At 38.4% G+C, this 18760-nt stretch overlaps 1 protein-coding gene across 2 annotated transcripts in view; it reads left to right on the top strand.

The window, feature by feature from the left end:
- Nucleotides 1-18760, top strand: part of CHCHD3 (coiled-coil-helix-coiled-coil-helix domain containing 3) — a 298477-nt gene that overhangs the window by 228741 nt on the left and 50976 nt on the right. For both annotated transcript variants that reach the window (XM_003813458.6, XM_003813459.6), the window contains one exon: nucleotides 16716-16786. In XM_003813458.6, coding sequence (XP_003813506.1) covers nucleotides 16716-16786 — 71 coding nt within the window. The remainder of the gene's footprint in view (nucleotides 1-16715; nucleotides 16787-18760) is intronic.

Below are 18760 nucleotides of genomic sequence, written 5' to 3'. Positions count from 1 at the left end.
AACTATAATATTTTAAACCTCAAGACCAAAGGCCTTCTAGCTCTGGACTTAGGGACTGATTTATTTCTGGCACTTAATATCTTATGGAACACCAGCAAATGTGTGACCTTGTTTAAACACACCATTCCTGGTAGGTAAAATAAAGATAGTGGCCCCTAACTTTACTTCCTTCTTGGCTGGTTTTTATCATAAAATCAAACGATATGAACATAGGAAATACTTGATTCCTAACAATATTTGCTTTTGGACAGTCCAAGACTCAACCAGCTCTCCTATGCTTTCAACTCTTGCCCTGTTAGAATTGTGTTCCCTTGTATAGGAAGAATCTCCAGAGCCTCCCTTCTTTCCAGAGACTTTTGAATATGAATGTTAGAGTACATCTCAGTAGATCATAAGCGGTGGAATCACATAACTAAATTAAAAAAAAAAATCTAATTCAGGTCCTAGGACCTTACTCTGTAGAAGTTGCATTCAGTAAATACTTGAGTGAATAAAAAATGGACATTGACCCACTTAACAAATGGCAGAAGAATTTCAGAGATACCAATAATAAATAGGGCTTTAACCTTCATAATTTAAAATTGGTTTGTCCCCCAACCCCCTTTTGAAAATTAATCCCCACTCTCTCATCTGTATTGACCTTGTGGTTGCATAGGTTTGTACTGTGCCAAAATGGTAGATTTTTGTTTTTACTTTTTTGTTCTAGAGGAGAGTTGGTACAGTTTGGAAAATCATAAGAAACTGTTGCGTAACTGTCCTTATTCTTATATCTGTTCACCAAGGGCTAAAACTTAAAGGAATTTAAACATTTCTTCTCTCCTTTTTTCTCTTGGGGAAAGGGGGAAAAAACAAACCAAAGTCTAAGCAGCCCTATCATTCCATTATATGAATAATCTATTAGTTACTTTAGCTATTTTCTGTGGCTAAATACTTGTTTTTCATTTTTCAGTATGATGAACTCCACAATGAACAAATTTTTAGCTAAATTTTTATATACATTCATGATTATTTCACATATTTCCAGACATGAAGCCTTTGAGTCAGAGTACATTCGAAAGGCATTTGAAACATGTTGCCGTAAATTGTACCAATTTATACTCTTACTAGCAAATGATGAGGGAACCCATTTCCTCATTTACTCATTGACACTTAATGCATCTGTGAAATGAAAGAAAGCAAGTAAGACAGCCAGTTTGATAGGGTAAAATCAAATGATTTTACCAATCTTTGTCTTTCAAGTTTTTCAAATGCTACTATCAAGGAAATGTATGTGCTAGACACCTGCAGTCTAGCCCTTCCCTGTCCTACTCCCCAGTCAGGAGACTTGAAAGAATGGTATTTTCTGTTAGGTGAAATCTCAGCTTAGAATATAATACAATTCATCCTAGACTTCTGAGAGTGCATGATGCCAGTGATAAAAGTAGATTACAATGAGACACTGTCTTGGATAGTAATTCTATACCCCTTGCCTGCACCAATCCCAAGACTGTCTTCATTGAATATAGATATTAAGTGTGTGTGTTAAAAGAGTGAGCATTGTAGTTCTTTTTATTTTTATTTTTTTGAGACAGAATATCGCTCTGTCGCCCAGGCTGGAGTGCAGTGGCGCGATCTCAGCTCCCTACAACCTCCGCCTCCCAGGTTCAAGTGATTCTCCAGCCTCAGCCTCCCGAGTAGCTGGGATTACAGGTGTGTGCCACCACGCCCGGGTAATTTTTGTATTTTTTAGTAGAGACGGGGTTTCACCATGTTGGCTAGGATGGTCTCGAACTCCTGACCTCAGGTGATCTGCCCACCTTGGCCCTCCCAGAGTGCTGGGATTACACCGTAGTTCTTAATGAGTAAATCTGTCTTACTCATTTGTGTCACCTTTTATATGTCAAAAGGTGACACAGATAACTTCCTGAGCATAGTGATTCTTTGAGCTTAAGGATGCTTTGCCTTGCGTACACCATCAGAGCACCTCCTCATTAAGGCTTTTGCTTGTCACTCTGCAGCGGTCAGTCGGAGTTGTTTCATCTTCTTATTCACTTAGAGAGATGTGCACAGTCTGGGATACTGAGGTTGTTTGTGGCACTCATCCTTTATGAGAGGTGCGTATTTTCTGTGGTGCTGGAAAGGTATTACTTTTGAGCAAATAGATTTGATTCTGCTGGAATTACAGCTCAGCTGGTGCTGAGGAGCACAGCAAGTATCATGCCTGTGAAAGAGTTCAGAGGTTTGCTCAATCTTCAGGAAAGTTTTTCTTAGGTAGATTTTCTGAATCAGAATGAATTATTTATGTTGGCCTCTATTAGAATGTGTCTATCTTTTCTTGCTAGAGATTTGATGCAATCTTATTTTAAAAAGTCAGGTTCTAGGCAAAAGTGGGAGGAAGGCAAACTTTGTCTTCGCCTCTCCAGCTACTCTCCTCAGGATTCCTTTCTCCACCAACACTTCTCCTTCCTCACAGGACTCCTTCTGTAGTCTGTACACTTAACTTTTGTTCTGGAAAGCATTCTTGTTCCCACCTGTTGGTTATGAGTCTCTGTAGTTAATTGATAATTAGCTGAAGGGTAATAACTGGATTCACTCAGTTTTTCTGTCAACCTGGATTCCAAAGAAATAATAATTCAAGGTCTTCTGATTGTTTATGAGAATCTTTAAAATTTGTTTTCTCTGTCCTGTGGTTATTTCTGTGATTACTATAATCATATTTTCGGTCAATAGGATGGACCTTACAAATTTGAGAAACACTAGGTTGGATGACAAAAATACCTCCCTCCCATGGCATTGACACTATAATATGGAGCTCTTGAAGACGAGAAAGACAGCAAAACTGAACCTGGTTATCTCTGTGTACTGTAATTGGTTAGCTGTTTGGAGCTCTCTGTCCAATAGCCTTTCAAGGGATCTTCAGCCTTCCATTCCTAGGACTTACCCCTGGCCTGGCCCATATTAGCTCTTCAGCAGTAGTGCTTCTTGAATGAATGAATTTTAGGTTGGCTTCTCTGAGGGCTGGAGAAGAAGGTGGAATGGTAAGCCAGTATCATCCAAATCAGCATCTGTTATAAATCCTTCAGATTATTAATATAAAATTATGAATGAATGCAGGGCTAAAGAGTGTTGCTGTTAAAGGAGCTAATGTTTGTCTGCTTCATCTACGGTAAGGCTGATCATTTATGGCTTTCGTCTTGGCCCACAGTTTTCAAGAGGACTCTGTGTGCATGTGCTCCTCCTGTAGCTGAGCAAGCACAAGAGAGTTTGTTAGTTTTATAGAGTTCCTAGTCATAGGAGATGATATGAGACCAGGGGTAAAATGGAGTGCAAGCCTGAGATGTGTTGGCAATACGAATGTGACACGTTCTGTATAAAGCCATCCAGTGGATGTGCTATTAAATGTGCACGTGGCATCACCTCATTGAGCACTTCCCAAGGAAAACTTATGACCTGGAGAGTGACTGTGTCACATCACACAGCCCTTGAGAGAATGGGAGGTTCCTGTGCTGGTTCCATGAAATAATTTAACAGTTACTCTAGAGGTCTTGCAAGACATCACGGTAAATTCTTGTGATAACCCTTCTGATAACTGTGAAATTGCTTTGTCTCACCCTTGTAGAATAAACAGTGAGACATACAACCATGTCAAAAGCAGAAAGGTCTCAGGTGTGTAATATAGAAGTCCAAAAGGTGAGTGTAGATGGCTGATACTGCTTTATCACAGGGAGAAGAGCTACAATAATGGAAGGATTTGAGACCTTTTATTGGCATTATTATTAAAAAGAATAATAGAAAAATTAATACCTTATATTTGCGATAAATGAGAAGTCCCAATCTAAGCATGGAAAACAGAGAAAGGATCAGAGTCACTTTCCCAGTAATATTTAGATAACTTTCATGCATGATGAGAATTTACTTAATACCTACTGGAAATGAAGGCATATTTTTCTAATAAAAATTGTACATGCCCAGGCTAAAACCTTAAATTGTTATAGAAGGCGATAAAAGAAAGAAAAGTATCTTCTCACATCTGTAACAACTGCTCCTTGCAGAACATTTCTGGGTATGTGGGTGCATGTATTTTTGCTTATCATTTTATAAAATAAACTATTCAAAGTGTTTTGTACCTTTCTGTTTTCTTCTTAGACCTCTTTCCATATCAAAACTGGTAGGTTCCTCTTATTCCTAAAGGGGTCAGAATAAACTTTTACAAGTAGAGAAATGAAGCTTGCATTGTCTGACACAAATAGCTAGAGAAATTTAAAGGAAATAAGATCACAACTAACTTAAGAACTGAATATGAAGGTAGATGCTTCAGAGAAATATAGGGCTTTAGAGACTCATTACAAAAACCACTTCCTAGAAATAAAAAATTTCCACATAGTGATCCAGTAGCACTGTAATTCTTTACTAATTATGTATTTATGTGATTTTTAAATTTATGTCCGTCTCCTTCATGATAACGTTAAGTTTCATAAAAGCAGGGCCATTCATCTGTTTGCTCACCATCATATTCCAAGTTCTTGGCCCAGTGTCTGGCACAGACCTTTAGTATTAATAGAAGTAAAAAAGTGAACAAATAAAAGGAAACTTAGAATGCCAAATGAGTTTTTGGTGCAGTTGTTTATTTTAATTCCCCAGATGAAGAAACTGAGGCATGAGGTAATGTAACTAAGGTTTTCCTTGTGTAGTGGCAGGGCTGTCAATGAATCTAGGATTCCTATTCTAATTGGAAAACCAAATCAAGAAAAACAAACAAACAAACAAAAAAAAACCTGAGACTCTAATTAATGAAGTTTCTAAAGCTCCTGGAATAAAACTAGAAATTCCAGAAGCAGCTCTAAATAGCTCTGTTTCTTTATATAAGAAATAGTAAAGATGGAACGAAAGGGTAATTATAAAAGCAGTTTATTAATTTTGCCAAGGCACCCAGGAGATAATGGGGTTTTCAGGAAATGTGACTTCTCAGAGATGGTAAGATTTGATGCTAGAGTTCAACATGGCTTTGACATTTTTTAATTCTTCCTGTTCTTTGTTGGAAAAGGAGAGAGGCAGAAGGAAATGGAGATTCCTGACAAGTAGAAGTGAAGCATTACCACAAAGGAGAAAGTTGCTTCCAGTGTGTCATTGCATTTGACTTTATTGAAGTTATTCATGAGGTGTACAAAAAGCAAACATCTTAGGGCTTACAGAGGTCTATTCCTGATTACTTTCACCCTGTCTATCATAAAAATAGAATGGCTGACATAAGAAGTAGATTTTTCTCTTGCTTAATAAAAGGCTGGCATGGTGGCTTCAGTGTCATCAGAGCCCCAGGCACCTATTATTCCATTGCAGCACCCTAACACAGGCCTTTGCTCTTTAAGGTCAGCTTATGTCCCAAGATGGCTGCTGGAGCTCTGGCCATCACATCAACATTGCAGGCTGAGATAAAGGGCTGAAGAGATCCTCTGTCAGCTTAGATCAACTACCTTTAAGCAGCCTACTGGGAAGTTCCATATAACACTTCTGCTTACGGCTCAGCCTCACTGGCAGCAAGCTTGGAATTCTAGTTTTGTTTACCATATATCTAGCTTAAAACTAGGGTTATCTAAGGAGGAAGGAGAGATTTTAAGATAAACCAGTGAGAGTCTTGTTTCCATAGGGAATCTTAATTTGGCTTAACTGTGGAATGTAATAGGATTTTTGATTGATTAGAAACTGCTAACTTGGTTATTTATTATTGATGACTAGTGATATGGATTTGAAAAAGAAATAGGGCTGAGACAAATTATGATTCACTCATCCATATACACAAATGATTATTAGCAGAAATCTAGGGATACTTAGGATAAATAACTAGGTTTTTGAGTTCAGTGCTTACATAAAACAAATAGCAATGCTGAATGTTAGATACATGGAGATGCAGTTTGAATCCCTCTGCTTGATGATTGTTGTTCAGGTTCATGCATAGTTGCGTAGCTAAATGAATGGAAATCCAGGCTCTTTGGATTACCTAGGGAGCCAAGGGTTGCTGGCAAGAATGGTATTGTGATGGAGAACCACTGCCTTCCACAAGGAGAAACCAGGCCCTATGCCAAGTACTGAACTTACATAGTCCCACTGATACAGTCATCCTGAAAGATAAAGTCCTCATCTTAGATGTTAAAAAGCGAGACTCAGTTTAAATAACCCAAACCATTCCTTAGTGTACCTTTCAGAAACAGAATACTGGATCTGATATACTGTGAATCTGAACCGATGTTGGCAATTTGCAATCTATTTAAATTAGCTTTGATTTTTCTGTCTGAGGACAGCATTCTCCTGGGGGCATTGAGTAAAGACGGAGGGTAGGGGATAAAAGGAGAGAGTCCAGTGAAGTGGACTCAAGGCCATAGGTTTAAGAAGTTTCAGTAATAAAATATTCTTTAAGGTGCCAGCTACTCTATTGGAGGGCTGCTTTTCTTACCAAGAATTTCAAATTCCTTCTGCTTTTCTGCCCACCTATAACAGACTTCAGAGTATACACACAAGAAAGGCAGAATTCAAACCAGTCATTAGGTTTTCTGATAGAAGAAATTTTAAAACTTCTAGATAAACTAAATTTGGACTATTACTGATTAAAAAAAAACCATAGCTTTTAAAGTTCTGGTAGAAAATGTAGTTCATTGCAAAGTCAATCTCTTGATTCTGTGTAATTCTGTAAAAAGACAGAATGGTTGACAAGTCATGAACTCCTTCTGAACACCTGATGCCACTGAGTAAATAACTGTTTTAGAGCTTCTGTGCCTGGAATTGTATCTGCGCAGCAATTAATGCAGCATTAAATTGGGTCCCCAAGTGCTTAATTCTCACCTTTGGGAAAACATACTTGCCTACATCTAGCTGATTATGTATCATAGTTCCTGGGTGAGGATTATAACAAAAACTATAATTAAGACTTTTGAATCTGGCTACTCAACAATGGGAACTGCCGTTATTTGACATTGGTGTTTGTGGCACCCTGGACCTCTTTGTTGGAATTGGCTGCCACCTAGAGTGACACTTGTGTTTGCTTGTGTTGTAGGAGGAAGAAGAGGCCTGCAGTTGTTAGCAGTAACTATAGACCAGTTTAGACACAGGACAGTCTCACCTTCAGCCAGTGTGGTATTGTACCTTGAAGGTACAGGACCAGACTTGTTTCTGCCATCATTCTCTTGGTGCTGAGGATCTGTGGAGTTGCCACCATCCTTGAATGGACAGGCAATCGTCTTGTTGTTCTTTTCCGGGAAATAGTGTCAGGCCACCAGAATTTAAATTGTACTTCAGCCCTCATGTGTTACATAGTCATGCCCTAATCTCCATATGAAGCATTCTATAAAAGAACTGACAAGAGCCAGTTACATTTTTCTTATGACCTCTTTGATTTGTTCTTTTTGTACATGCGACGGGTATGATCATACTAGTTATAATAAAACAAGATTCAGAATCTGAGAAAATATTGCACGAATACTGTGTGTGTGTGTGCATGTTTTCTTTTGATCAAATTTAGAACTTGAAAACAGATAGTTTTCAAATCGAGCAATAATGTGTATCTGTGCATGTGCATTTTAATATACACTTTTAAAAGTGAGACTTTCTGAAAATGGAAAATGGCAGTGTATCGCACATTCAAAATCCTGGGCCACGGCCAGCCCAGAGAAACTTGGGAATGATGCCCACTCTTGTTGATTCTCGTTTCCTTCCGTACGGTCTAGAAACTTTGTTCTTGGGGATGAAGATACCAGATGGGTAAATCCCCCCCATACCCCAAATTAGTTTAAGGAGAGATTGGAAAGAAATATTGGAATACTTGCATCTAAAATCAACCACTTTGTTTTGTACTTGATTTTGTGCTGTCACCTCAGCTCTCTGTGGCAGGTACAATAAATTCGCTCAGTAAACACCCATTCCAAATTCTTTCTTCCTTCTTCTTTACCCTAGAAGTGAGAAAACAAAAATAATCAATTTCCTAGCCTCCTTTGCAGCTGGGATTCCCAGCCTCCTTTGCATGATATAATTGTAGCCGAAGGGGTGGAAGTACAAATCTCTGGACCTCCCCCTTCCTCCACCCTGAGGACATGGGCATAATAACTGCAGGTGCAGTAGCTACCTTGAACCATGAAGACAGAAGTCAACTGCTCGGGGTGGCTACAAGGGAAGACAGAAGAGGGGGCCTAGTTATTTGTTGATACACTTGCATAGTTATATCAACCCTGAGTTTCCCATCCAGATTTCTTATTACACGAGAAAAATAAACCCCTTACTTGTTTAAGCTACTGTTTCGAGCTTCAACTGTTACTGTACTATTATTGTAGTTGAACACATCTTAAGTGATATACATTTCCTTTTTGTGGTAGCATTGCAGGCTGAAGTGTTTGTCAATTTGTAGTAGATATAATAAAGGTAGTATTTCTTTTCATCCTCATTATAACATTATTTCATTTACTTTAGACTTGTCTCTGTCCCATCCTGTTTTAAATATGAGCAACAGTTGAAGTGCTGTTTAGAATTGCAGGTGTCACTCTAACATTATTTCTGTGAGTTTGTGTGTCATGTAGTTTGCTGAGTGCTCTAGGTATAATGATGAATAGGACAAGATACCTACTCCTAGGTATGCTTATGGGAGCTTATGGACTAGGTGGGGACCACACAGAAATACATGTTGGTACAGTGTGGTAAGTTATAAAAGTCTCTTCTTTGTAAGAACACAGAGAAGGAGCATAATCAGTTAGCTTTTACTATATAATGAACTACCACAAACTTAGTGGCTTAAAACAGCTACCATTTTACTCACATCCTGATTCTGCAGGTTACCAATTTGGACTGTTATCAGCTGGGCTCACTCCTGCTGAGTTGGCTGAGGTTTGGCTGCTCTAGGCTGTCCTCACCATAGATAGCTTGTAGTCTCTCTCCCGCTTGCAGGCTAGCCTGGGGTGATTGACATGGCCCTGTGCAGGGTTGCAAGAGAGAGGCCCAGGTTTGAAACTGGTACACCATCACTGTTGTCATATTCTGGTGCCCAGAGCAAGACACAAACACAGCCCAGACTGAAGGGATGGGGAAGTAAACTCCATACTCTCATCATGAGAGAAGCTGTGAAGTCATGTTGCTGGGGTCACGGATATAGAAAAGAGTAAAGCATGGTGGCCATTTTTGCCATCTACCACTGGGTTCTGAGAGAACAGGGGAGGGTATAGCAATAATTTTCTTAGAGGATTTCATCTCAGATTTTTAAAATTCAAGATAATAGCATGCCCTTCTTTATTAGTACTGAATAAAAGGTGATACCATCAATCTTCATCAGTTGTGGAATCATTTTTCAATATTGCCAATTACCTTTTGAACATCAGTTTAAAAAATAACCCATAAGAAAATGCCGCTTTGAGAAAAGAAAAGTTGCATGCCGGAAAGTACAGGATTGACATGTGGTTGGACTTTTCTTTAATCTGGCGTTTCTCATGGACCATTTTAGGAGATTCTCTTCCCTCAAGATGCTCCATGAGCAAATCAGTTTGAGAGTCATGAACAGTAGTTCTCATCTTAGAGATTCACATATAGAGTAAAAAGCAAGGCCTTGGGAAGTCTTGGCATTAAAGTACTTTGGCTGTTTAATGTAGTTAATTGGATTTCATTAGTGATAAGGTCAAATGTTATTGGTTTGATTTTTTTATATGGGCTGGTTAGTTAATTCCGTAGCTATTAACGCTCCTGACACTGGTCCACTATTGTCTTCATATTTCCCATCCATCTTAAGGAACAGAAAAACAGAACAGGTAAGCAGTGTGAGCAACATTCACCAATGTCTGGTTAATGGAAGAATAGGCTTTTGTTTTAAAGATTTAAATTTTTATTAAAATGGCTTTTTTAAAAAACCACCCCACCCCACACTATACAGTTTTTTTCCCCTGTTCAAATAATTTTTAATAATAGGTCCCATTCCTAAGTCCCTGGTGCTACAAAGAGTTTTACATATATTACCTTATTTAATCCCCAGAGAATCCTATTAGGTAATCATTGTTACACTATTCCTGTTTTACAGAGGAAAAGTAACTGTTGAGGTTAAGTAACTTACTCAGTTTCACAAGGGTAGGGCCATGATTTGGCCATCTGGCTCCAAAGTCCATGTTCTTAACCACCATGCTGTACTGCTAAGAATCGCCCACCTAAGTGCGGAGTTCTGTGGACGACATATGCATAGGTTTTACAGGAAACGTATTAAAAAGTATGTACAATGGAGCATTCAGTCTCCCCACACAGTTTGTTGCCCATGTTTTCAGTAATTGATCCATGGTGCCTTAGATTGGAATGTGTTTTAATACAGAAAATCAAAATACCTATTGTTTCCAATGATGCCTTGTCTATTAAAATAGGTGACAGAAATATCTTCCAAATATAGAGAATGATATTGTTGTTTTAGATATAGTTTACCTCCTAGGAGCTTACTTGGCTTATCTTTGACAAGGATGTGCAAGTCTTTATCAGATGGTTGATAGTGCTAACACATCTAAGAGGTACTGTCATTCTACTTTAAATTTATGAGATCTACCTTCTCAAAGAGTCTTGATGGAAAACATGTTTTATGCTTATATCAAACAATAAGACTTTCTGTTTTAAAGAAAGAAATTATTAAATCACACCTTTGATATTTGAATTAAATCACATTTACCTGCCACAAATTTACATTAACCGTACCATTGGACAAATCATGTCAAGTATTTTTTCTGCTGTTTATGGGGCAGGACAATATGCAGAGTGAATATGAATGAAGATAGTTTTTAGTTTAGGCTGTAAAGGACCTTATAGGCACAGAAGTGATATGTTGTTACACACAAAAAAATGATTATTCATTAGAAGACCACCTTAGACCACCTTGTAAGATCATGGACATCTTTCTTTCTCCACATTTTTTTGTTTTTTTTGAGACAGGTCTTGCTCTGTTGCCAAGGCTGGAGTGCAGTGGCACAATCTTGGCTCACTGCAACCTCTGACTCCTGGGTTCAAGCAATTCTCATACCTCAGCCAGCCGAGTAGCAGGGACTACAGGTACCCGCAACCACAGCTGGCTAATTTGTATTTTTAGTAGAGATGAGGTTTCACCACGTTATCCTGGCTGGTCTTGAATTCCTGGCCTCAAGTGATCCGCCCGCCTTAGCTTCCCAAGGTGTTGGGATTACAGGCGTGAGCCACTTCGCCCGGCCCGTTTGTTCTCTTTATTTATCTTTTTGAGGTCATCTTAACGGATTTCTTCCCCATTCCATATACTATAAGTAATTACTCTTAACAAATTTGGGAGGGAATGTACACATCTTCTTTGGAAATAGGAATGTGGTTGTTCCTTATTTGAGCACAGATCATACAAGTCTTACAATTCAGCTATTAGTAAATGATCAGACAAATTGATTTATATCCTACTACAAACTGCAGGGTTAACCAAAGAAAACAGATGACATTAAAGTAACAGTCATCTATAATTAATAAACAAGATAGCAGCATGTGCAACCTATTACCATCTCAAGACAACAGAGATAACAAAAGCAACCTTTCTGAAAATAGTTGTGCTCCTACCTCTCAGTACCCATTCAGGGTAGGAACATTGTGGTGTTGCTAGGCAATGTGTGAAGACAGAGTTCTTGGAGCAGTTTGGGGTCCACCAGTGATCTGCCAACAACATTGGCAGAATCACTAATTTGGAGTACCTTTGTAAAGATTATAGCTATATTTAATTATGAAAAGTGGTTATTTGCCATCATTCTTCAAAAACACTGATTTTTTTTCACTTTGAATGGCAAGCTAAATACTATATTATTCTCGCATTGTTCTAGAAACCCCGTAGTTTACAAATTTAGTGTGTGTATTCAGAATCACCCAAGCTGCTTGTAAATAATGCAGCTTCCTGGCCCCATCCCCAGAGATTCAGGATGTGGCCCAAGACTCTACTGTTTAATAAGCTCCATAAGTGACTCTGAAGCAGGTGGTCCATAGACCTTGAACCAAGCGCTCACAACAAAAATTAGCTGGGTGTGGTGGATGTGCCCCTGTGATCCTAGCTACTCGGGAGGCTGAGGCAGGAGAATCACTTGAACCTGGGAGGCAGAGGTTGCAGTGAGCCGAGATTGTGCCACTGGACTCCAGCCTGGGCGAAAGAGTGAGATTCCATCTTAAAACAAACAAACAAAAACGAAAGAAATCGATGTACCATCAGAACACTACAGTAATCATTGCTGCAGGCAGGACTCGCCAGTGGATACCAAAAGGTGATGGACAAAACTTTGAGAAGAAACAGACCGTTTGTATAGTCTCAAAGTATCTCCTGCAAGATATCAATTACAGGAAGGAAAAATGGTAGCTTTGTTGTGGAGAATCCCCGCAGACACCACTTTAATCAGGTAATCAAGGTCAACATCAATAAAAAGATCTGTTGCCATAAGGTAGCCCCTGAAATCAGGCAGGAGAAAGGCATATTGCTTCTGTAGAATTCTTCCCAGTAGTGCATTCTTAACCATGAGAAAACGCCAGGTGAGCCCAAATCACGAGTCACTCTACAAAATATCTGACCAGTATTCTTCAGAAGTGTCAAGGTCATAACAGAGAAGGAAGACTGAGGAACTGTTACAGATGAGAGGGGACTAAGGAGCCATGGCAATTAATACAACATAGGATCCAAGATTAAGTCCTGAAACAGAAAACGAACATTAGTGGGAAAACTGGAAATAGCTGAATTAAGTCTGTAGTTCAGTTACTACTATTGTAACATTGTTAAATCATTACCTTTGATAATTGTATTATAATTATCTAAGATGTGGACATAAGGGGAACCTAGGTGAAGGATAGATGGGAATCTTTTGCCTATTTTCTGTAACTTTAAAATTTTTTCACAATAAAAATGAAGAGAGTATATTTGCTTAGTATTGTGTATACACTGCAACAGTTTAGTATTCAAGAATATATAAAATCCCCACTTAGCCACCCTTTTCAGGATGTGCCCGCCCTGCCCAATACACTTTTATATTCTAGCCAAACAAAATCTTGTATTGTTAACCCCTTTGGAGGGAGGTGGGAGTAATAAAATTTTTGTCTGTATTATAAAATATTTAAAAAAAAATTTTTTTTTTTCTCGAGATGGAGTCTTGCTCTGTCGCCCAGGCTGGAATGCAATGGCGCAATCTTGGCTCACTGCAACCTCCACCTCCTGGGTTCAAGTGATTCTCCTGCTTCAGCCTCCTGAGTAGCTGGGATTACAGGCATGAGCCACCACGCCTGGCTAATTTTTTGTATTTTTAGTAGAGACTGGGTTTCACCATGTTGGCCAGGCTGGTCTCGAACTCCTGACCTTGTGATATGCCCGCCTCTGCCTCCCAAAGTGCTGGGATTACAGGCATGAGCCACCGTGCCCGGCCTATAAAATATTTTAAGCCAATGTAATGACTAGCTGCACGCCCACACCTCGTTTTTAAAAATATAGCAACCCAGCAAAGCCCGTGTTCCCATACTTTGTGGCATCCTGCTCCTTTTGTGCACTTCCACCACACCACATGACTGCTGCCACTCGGAGATCATCAGTGGAACTTGGTGTTTACTATTCTTGTTCATTATTTTTCACTTTTCCAATCTTGGCATAAGGTGCATCGTACTGATCAGATCTACCACTTTTTTGCTCTGCATGTTTGTCTAATTCATTCCTTTACTTTGTAGATTTTCACTGTACGAATACCCAGTAGTTATCCGTTCTCTCATTGGAAAACAGAATGAGTGTTTTTTGTTGGGTTGGTTGTTGTTTTTTTGTTGTTGTTTGTTTTTTTTTTTTTTGAATGAGTTCTGTCCGTTTGTAAAAGTGTCTTCTGAGGCCAAAGGAGATCTCTACTCTTTCTGAACTCCAGTAACACTTATCTATGACTTTTAACTCGGCATTTGTGACTTTCCATGATAATAATTGTTCTTTTCTCCCATGTCAGATGGAAAGCTTCTTGAGCGTCTGATTCCCAAAGATGGATGTTATTAGGACAGTAAGAATTTAATTTTCTTTCACAAATAAGTGAATACTTAAATAATGAATTAAACACTGTCTACACATAGATCTTGAGAATACTTGTGTTTATTCCCTTGGTTGTTACATGATGTTACCTCCTGGGGACTTTTCTTTGTTGGAAAGATTTATGCAATATGGGAAACTGGTTGCTGAGGTGGAAGTATGGAGCATACGTAAAGCCTAAAGCTTTAATTTGAGAACTATGTGCTAAGTTTTCAAGCAACACAGGTACTGGGTTTTGTGTGTGATTGCGTGTGTGTGATTGTGTGTGTGTGTTTTAACATCCTATAGGAAAGTTAACAAAATTAGTAATAATTTTACCTGCATTTGGCATGGCAAAGCAGAGAGGAACTGACTAATTTGTATTATGGCAAACTGTTGCTTTTGTGCACATTGTTAATAAAACAAGTAATACTTACTTTTTACCATTTAGAATCTATACCTAGAATGGAATTACCCTAATTATTTTCTTCCAAAATTATTTTATTGAGATGTTGATGTACTCTGTGAAAACATTTAACAGATTTCACAGCTCTCTTGCCTATCTTATTTGATTTCTTCAACAGCTTTGGCAGAAATAAGCAGGGCTAATATTATCATCCATACTCGACGGGTTAGGAACACTGGAAGGGAAGCTGGGGGAGATTAAAGACCTGCTCAAGGTCACAGAACAGAACCAGAAACCAGATCTTTCAGCTTAGTCCTGTCTCTGTCCAGATATTACAGTTCCAGTGCTTAAACTAAGCAAAAGTATTAATTAAGATGTTATTGCTTAGCCAGCATTTTAATAGATAGTTCAGTAACATAATACCCACTCAACAGTTCATTAGAGTAATTTGGGAGTTTCTCATCTTTAGTGAGAGTAACTATTGTTAGTGATTAGTAACTGCCTTTTTGCTACATTCTTTGTTAGAAGGGTTCAAAAGAAAGATTACACCAAACATTGCAAAAGAGCCTGTTGTGACTGGTGTGTATTTTAAGGGAAGAAAATCTTATAAGTGAAACAGATAGGAAGGTGTGACATAACCTTAAGTTAAGTATCTGAGATGACAAATGGTTTTTTGATAGCTTGAGACCTACAGAGGAATTAAAACCTCTCGGCATATAGACAATTGCAGTTGATCACTCAAATTGCAATTTTATAAAATGCAGCAGCAGTACACTTAGAATATTGTCTTCATGTCAGAAATGCACCTTTGTGCTTGAAAATGATAAAAAATTACAATCGATCCTTACAACTGTTCTGTTCATCTTTATTGATCAGGTGCAAGAAAGATAAATCGTAGCCCAAATAAGATTATAGTAAATGTTAGCATCATAGGGGACTATAGGTTGATAGAAAGCCATTCATCATCTCAAATGGTGACCTGTCTATGGCTCTAGCCACCCTGAGTCTGCTATCTAATCACATACCTATTGATTTTATCTACATCCAAGAATCCTGGATGTGACTGTCATTGGACAACCAAGATTGTTAAATGCAAAGGGGTCACTGGTGTGAAGAGGATTTCACTTTCATTTTTTCACCAACCAACAATGATTTATTAAAAAATAAATGATTGCAAGCCATGCATTTGAAACCTGAGTGATTAGAGAATGAAAGGTACACAATAGACTACCGTATTGTGGTGGTGTTTTGTTGTTGTTGTTTTTTAATGCAGTGCATTTTGCAGGATATTTCATTGAGTCTTAGGGCTCATGGGGTCATTTAGGCCATCTCCTGCAATAAGACCAGTTTCAGTGTAGCTAGTCAGTATGGATAAATTTTGCTGCCCCAGGAAAGGCATTACTTTGCCACTGCATCTTGGTTTATGTTGTTTATGTGTCCATTCCTGTTCATAGTGGAAGCATTTTTTGTTATTAAAATTATCTAAATCTGCCCCCTTGGTCCTACTGATTAGTTATAAATGTTGCTGTTCTTGTGGTCACGTGAAATGATAGAACAACTTAAGCTCCATAAAGAAAACTTTTTTTTTTTTTGAGATGGAATTTTGCTCTTGTTGTCCAGACTGGAGTGCAATGGCTCCATCTCCGCTCACCGCAACCTCCACCTCCCGGGTTCAAGCGATTCTCCTGCCTCAGCCTCCTGATTAGCTGGGATTACAGGCATGCGCCACCACGCCCAGCTAATTTTTTTTTTTTTTTTTTTAAAGTAGAGACATGGTTTCTCCATATTGGTCAGGCTGGTCTTGAACTCCTGACCTCAGGTGATCCGTCCACCTCGGCCTCCCAAAGTGCTGGGATTATAGGCATGAGCCATACCATCTTGATGACAAAAATATTGTGTAGAAAGAAATGATCTTTAATATCCTAGTAGGAACACCAATGGAATAATATATAAATACGAATGTGTGTGAATTTCAGTTTTTGATCTCAGGCATCCTTTGATCTTACAAGGGTAGATTCCAAATAATGGCAATCTAAAGAATCTTTCCAAAATGTTAGGAATTTTCTCCAAAGGATCAAATGATAAGGAATTGTAACTGTGAACGTTTACTCTGTAATTATAATCCGCATACCAACAACTCTACTGTTATTTAAACGAGTAGCTTTACATGTGTTTTATAAGTATCCATGCCACCTATACAAGAAAGCATTCTACTGCTTGAGTGGCTGAAACAAGGTTTTATGTGTTTTTTGAAGTTGTAAATCTTCCACACATTTTGTCATCTTGGATAGTGAAACCTTTGCTATCAATCTTTGTCCACAGAGCTCAGAGTTCTACAGAGTCACCACTGAACAATATCAGAAAGCTGCTGAAGAGGTGGAAGCAAAGTTCAAGTAAGTTTTTAATAGTATTATAATTATTTACTATTCTTAACAAGATGAAAGCACAGTTTTAGTGCTTTTTGCACAGATCATAGTTTGTTATATAGCACTCTAGAATACTTGGAAGAGTTTTGGGGTGGTTGAGATGGGGGACATGTTATCTGCTATACTGGAATTCAGATGCCAAGACAAAGGCATTTGATAAAAGCTTGTTACAAATCCATGTATTTTATGAACTAGGGGGAAATTGAAAGCAATGGTAATAGTATTATCATTTGTAATAATATATAAAATAGAATGCTCTTGATTATGAAGGTCATGTTAAATTGCTACTGTATTAAGGGAAACATAGAAACCATTCACTTTTGTATAATAAAATGATGGGCATGTCCAAATTTGGGTATCTGCCTTTCTCGTGGTTAGGCTGTTTTCATTTCTTCACATGTACCTTGAAAGGCTTTAAATCATAGACTTTACCTGGCCCTTGATTATGAAGGTGATGTTAAATTGCTACTTCTCTTAATCCTTGGAGTGTTTAAATGAATGTTCTGTAATTGATGGATCAAAGTGTCCATGACCCATAGCTTTGTACTTTCCCTTTGCTGCCAGTTCTCACATTAGGTAAGAAGACATCATTCAGAATTTTTCTGAGTATATAAATAGTCCTATTGTGTAACCTCTATTAGTAGCACATGCGCAAATTAGTGAAGCAAAAAAAGTTGTTGTGACAGCTTTAGTTGAAAGATTGCATCGGGCTCTGACCTCCTTCCTTGCACATGTTTACAAGCATTTGATAAAATGATTAAACCCTAAGGTGGAATTACTGCTTTCTGCTACAGTACAATTTGTGTGTTAATGGATATTAGTGTTATTGTAATGTGGATTAAAATAAAATTTTTTAAAAATTAAAGGTAGTTTGAGGTTTATTTAAAGAGCCAAAGCCCTTCAGCCTTCTGTAGTGAACTATCTCTTTAGAGGCAGCAGAGAGAGACCTTCCAAGGATGGGCCACAAGTCTCACTATTAGAGATTAATGTGAGAGCTTAAGAATTTAGACATATTAATAGAACTGGTTATAGATTTTTTAAGTTACTCTACATATATTATTTTAAGTTAGGTGTTTATTTTTCTCCCTAATTATATAATGACTTTTTTTTAGGTGGTAAACCTTTTTTTGTCTCTATCCCATGAGAACCTTCGAGTTGGCTCCCCGAATATTTCTTTATTCTAAGACAATAGCTATAAAAACAGCTAAATTTAGGATACATTAGAGATCAATTTTGACTAGAGTGATCTGTGAAGTTTTCATAAAGAAGATGACTTTTTAGTTGAGCCTTTAAGAAGAGTATTGAGTAGGTGGACGGGAAAGATATTCAGAAGGAAAACTGTGCTCTGTAGTTGGTGGGTGACAAAGCAGTGACTTGAGTCAGAAAGACTAGTGCAAGATAAAACTGGAAAGGTCAGTGGGTCATTAGCTGCTGGGCTGTGAAGTTTGGTCTTCATTGAGCAATGAGTCATGGGAAGATGTTTGACCAGGTGAGCGCTCTGATTTCTGGGCTCCTGAAGGAAAAGTAACCTGGCAGTGGATGTGAGGTTTAGTTGGAGACATGAAAAATAAGAACTCGAAGAATGAGATAAGGTCAGCTGTGGTGGTTCACACCTGTAATCCCAGCATTTTGAGAGGCTGAGGCAGGAGGATCGCTTGAGGCCTGAAGTTCAAAACCAGCCTGGTCAACATAGTGAGACCCTGTATCTACAAAAGAACAACTTAAAAATTAGCCAGTTGTAGGGGCATATACTGGTGGTCCCAGCTATTGGAGAGGCTGAAGTGGCGGACTGCTTGAACCCAGGACTGCAGTGAGCTATGATTGTGCCATTGCGCTCCAGTCACAGAGCGAGATTATGTCTTAAAAGAAGAAAAAGAAAAAACAATCAGATGGGAAGTCTCTACAAGTGCAAGAGAAAAAAAAAAGTTGTTGAAAGTTTAG

The sequence above is a fragment of the Pan paniscus genome, chromosome 6 (genome assembly GCF_029289425.2).
Source record: "Pan paniscus chromosome 6, NHGRI_mPanPan1-v2.0_pri, whole genome shotgun sequence".
Classification (NCBI taxonomy): Eukaryota; Metazoa; Chordata; class Mammalia; order Primates; family Hominidae; genus Pan; species Pan paniscus.
This window is presented reverse-complemented; position numbering and strand designations above follow the sequence as displayed.